This window comes from Protomyctophum bolini (genome assembly GCF_963924005.1).
Source record: "Protomyctophum bolini genome assembly, chromosome: 16".
NCBI classification, from domain to species: domain Eukaryota; kingdom Metazoa; phylum Chordata; class Actinopteri; order Myctophiformes; family Myctophidae; genus Protomyctophum; species Protomyctophum bolini.
Genome location: NC_137877.1, coordinates 40530979 through 40535166, shown reverse-complemented (window position 1 = coordinate 40535166; position 4188 = coordinate 40530979). Strand labels below are relative to the sequence as shown.

The following is a 4188-nucleotide window of genomic DNA, read 5'->3' as shown; positions in this document are numbered from 1 at the left end:
CGGGTCCCGGACAAACACCTTAGGGTCTCAACCTGTGAACCTCTGATCTGCAAGACAGAGATATCTGTACGTTGGTTATATTTCATATCATTCTGCTCTGCATGACATACAGTGAAGACGGAGAGATATCTGTACACTACGTTGGTTATATTTCATATCATTCTGCTCTGCATGACAGAGATATCTGTACACTACGTTGGTTATATTTCATATCATTCTGCTCTGCATGACATACAGTGAAGACAGAGAGATATCTGTACACAACCTTATTTAGATATAATTATTTATTTAATCCAGTGCTGTACATACAGTAAATGTGCTTCTAGCTTATATAAAAACAACACATTTCATTAAGGCACAAAATTGTACAGAAATGATGTTTTGGCATCATTTGGCGTCCATGCGTTCTCTCGTATGCTATTGGTCAATATATAACCAGTTAGAACCCTTTGGTCGGGGGCAATACAAAAATAAAGTCTCAGTTCAATGTCAATCAATTAAATTACAAATTAAATCAATAGACTGTATTGAATTAAATCAATCTCTTCATCTGTAAACAATCATATATGAATTTAGCAGCTTTCAATCAATCACACAATTATCTATGTAACGGGTCCAGGGGTGCCCACACACTTTTGACTTGAGATTTACTTTTAAAATGACCCGTCCAGCTCTTCAAGATCTATACCCACCAAAAAATATATATATATTATCCTATTGCTAAAAAATATATATATAAAAAATATACCTGACGGAAATATACCTGAATAACGGAGCTGGCGTTACACTGAATAATGCATTTTATTAACTGTACAATAATGTGAAGACATTGAGGGCTGGATATGAACCTATAGTAGACCCAAGGCAGAGTACTTATGAATAGTCTGTGTGGAGGGGAGTGGAGTGCTGGTAAGCTCCATCCTAGCAAACACACCACGTCCAACATATTCTGATTCTGGTTTAGTGGGATGAGGAGTTTTGTGATTTTTCTTATATATTTCGGGGAATGTCATGTGTTCTACCTGCACAGCCTTTGTGCTCTACTGGTCTGGTAGATCGCGATCTACCTATAGGGCAACGCGTTAAGTTACGACAGGGAGAGTTTGCCCAGGGCGTCGTCCAGGCTGTGACTTGTGGACTTTGCTGGATAGAAGTCTTCCAGGGTGATCCGTGTGTTCCAGCCTCGGTTCAGAGTGAACTTGTAGACACTTACGATGAGAGCAGGAAACATCTCCATCAGGTCAATGTCAGCAGCAGCCTCAGCACTGTAAACACACAGAAACAGAGTACAGCCATATATACCCTCAGTTCAAAAGGCACAGCACAATGAGAAGTCCTTGCGGTCTTGTTTCCATTTAGGCCCTGCAGTATGTGCAATCATTTCATATAGTCATTGCATGAAGGGTGACAGCATGTAATTCAGACAGGGCATTACGTCTGCTCCCTTTATTTGTAGTTGCTATGTACGTCCCCACCAAAGAGGTCCACGTGTTATTGTGTGCAAAAGCGCATTATTGGTGATTTCCTCTACCATAAGCCCTCAATGAATTGCATTGAATTGAATGGGGTGTTGTCCTAATTCGCTTATTTCCATGGCACAAAAATAATTTATTTTATATATCCTCTCTTCATAATGTAAATAGTATCCCAAAGCGGCGCACTTTAGTACACTTATTTCAATGGAAATAAGCCAATTAGCACAAAAATGTCAAATTCAACGTACTGGTGCTGATGGAGATTGCGTATGAAGCGCAGCAGTCCAAACGCATCATCATGGTAGGGAAACCTCTTCCTCCTGTTGTCCATCTCCTCAAACACCTCCTGTGGCAACTGGAAAAACACACAACTTCAACATGAAACGGACCTGTTGTCTAATAAACACACACACACACACACACACACACACACACACACACACACACACACACACACACACACACACTGAACCCTACATGATTTAGTCTCTAATGGACACACCTGAACCCTACATGATTTAGTCTAATAGACTACAGTAATACAGTATACATATGATTTAGTCTGAAAACACCAGACCGTAGCACTTGCCCTAGCCTCGAACAACTTCAGTGATGCTTGCGGAACTCGACTACGTCTCGTTCCTGACCGCATCACTGTCGTGGCAATAATCACGTTAAACTACACCCTCTCGTGTAAAATTGCTTAAGTATGTCGCTCTGGATTAAGAGCATCTGATAAAGGCCTAAATTGTAATGGACATGTATGTGTATTTTATACAGATTTAGTGTAATGGACATATATGTGTATAGGCTATTGTACACATGATTTAGTCACCTTGTGTTTCATGGTGTGTTTCCATGTGCTGAACAGTCCATCCTCAGCACACTGGTTCCACACAGCCATGACGTTGTGGCGCTCAGGGTTTTCATAGTGCTTGTCGATTTCCTTCTCATTCGCAACCTTTTGCAGGAAATCAATTCTCCTGGAAGAATTTACAAAACAAACATATTGAGAAAAATAAATCAAAAGGTTTACTTTAAAACTGGCATCCATGTTTTGGGCAAGATATAAATTATGGGCAAGAAAATATCAAACAAAAACAACAACGAAAACATCATGTTGGTAGAAAACTTACTGTTGGATCAAAAGGTTTACTTTAAAAGCATGTTTGGGGCATGATATTATTGGCAGAAAACAATAATCAATAGACAAATTAGCTGATCTACAAGCTCCAAACGTGTTGTGAGCTTGTAGATGTGCTATTTATTTAATAGAGCTTAAGAGAATAAAATGAGCTGTGGTTGTGATTATGCCATGATATGAAGTATTGATTAAAGCTACTACTACTACTACTATTACTGTATGTGTAATGTGTACTTATTTCTAGTACTTTTTGTTTGTCCAGAAGTAGGGATGAGCCAAGCATTCCTCCACTTTAGGTCTTTTCTTTGGGTCTGCATGGATCATCCTCTCGATGAGATCCTTGGCAACCACATCCTGAACGTGATCCAGGTTGTAGATTCCATCGTAGATGTTGGTTTCACATCTAAAGTCATCACCGAAGGGATGGTGTCCTCCGGATAGGATGTAATACATCAACATCCCAGCCACCTGACAAAAGGAGCATGGAAATTAATTGCATCATTTATATTGTTCTCATTTATTTAATTGTTCTCAGTCAGATTTTCCTTTTTATTAACCTGGATATCAGCACTTCTTTTATAAACATCACTGTGAGCAGGTATCGTCTCCTTTGCCTTCCAGCATCTCGATCCTGCATTCTTTGTGTGGAGGGTTGTTCGTCCTTCCTGCAATCGTCGGCTTATTCCAAAATCTGCTAATCTTGCTTTATTTTTAACATCTATAAAGCAAATTGGGTAGATCAATACAATAAACAGTGTTTACTATTGATGGAAATGACATGAATTGTATGTTGTTTCATTCTCTGAAACTGTATAGGCTATGCTCTTAATCTATTCTGTATCTTACCAATCAAGACATTCTGGGGCTTGATATCCCGGTGGAGAATTTGAGGATACTGACAATGAAGAACATTTAAGCTATTGAGAACCTGCTTTGCAAGACCCTTCATTTCACCAAGGCTGTTTTCAGTGAAGTTACATTTGATGTATTCTTCCAGTGTGTATTCACATAACTGAAGACCAAGGTATCCAAAGTACTCATCCTCTGCAAAGTCGACATATCGTACAATCGAAGGATCATCAAGCTTTGGAAGACGTAAAAATCCTTCCTCATTCTTCAGCACACCGCAGTTGGATATGGGCATTCTCTTAACTGCAACTTCAGTGCCGTCATTTCTTAACCCCAAGAAGACCTCAGTTCCATCACTTCCCTTTGCAATGCGGAATTCAATATCTTTCCCAAACACAAGACTTCCAACTTTGATCACTTTACTTTCATCTATGTCTGCAAGCTTCTCTAACTGTTGCTTCCATCTTTGACTGATTGGGTGCCATTTCCGTAGTTTTGATGACACACTGGCTATGGGATGGATAGGTTGTGGTGTTGGTGACACACTGGCTATGGGGTGGATAGGTTGTGGTTGTGGTGACACACTGGCTACGGGGTGGATAGGTTGTGGTGTTGGTGACACACTGGCTATGGGGTGGATAGGTTGTGGTTGTGGTGACACACTGGCTACGTGGTGGATAGGTTGTGTTGTTGGTGACACACTGGCTACGGGGTGGATAG

The 4188-nt window shown here is 40.2% G+C and overlaps 1 protein-coding gene across 1 annotated transcript; it reads right to left on the bottom strand.

Annotated features, from left to right (window-relative positions):
- Positions 1-621: 621 nt before the first annotated feature.
- On the bottom strand, positions 622-2816 carry LOC308330250 (uncharacterized protein). The gene is made up of 3 exons (XM_080785057.1): positions 2311-2816; positions 1724-1830; positions 622-1265 (listed from the first exon to the last, which is right to left on the bottom strand). The coding sequence occupies exons 1-3, from the start codon at positions 2527-2529 to the stop codon at positions 1088-1090; spliced, it is 504 nt and encodes a 167-aa protein (XP_080641183.1). The 5' UTR covers positions 2530-2816; the 3' UTR covers positions 622-1087.
- Positions 2817-4188: the final 1372 nt, after the last annotated feature.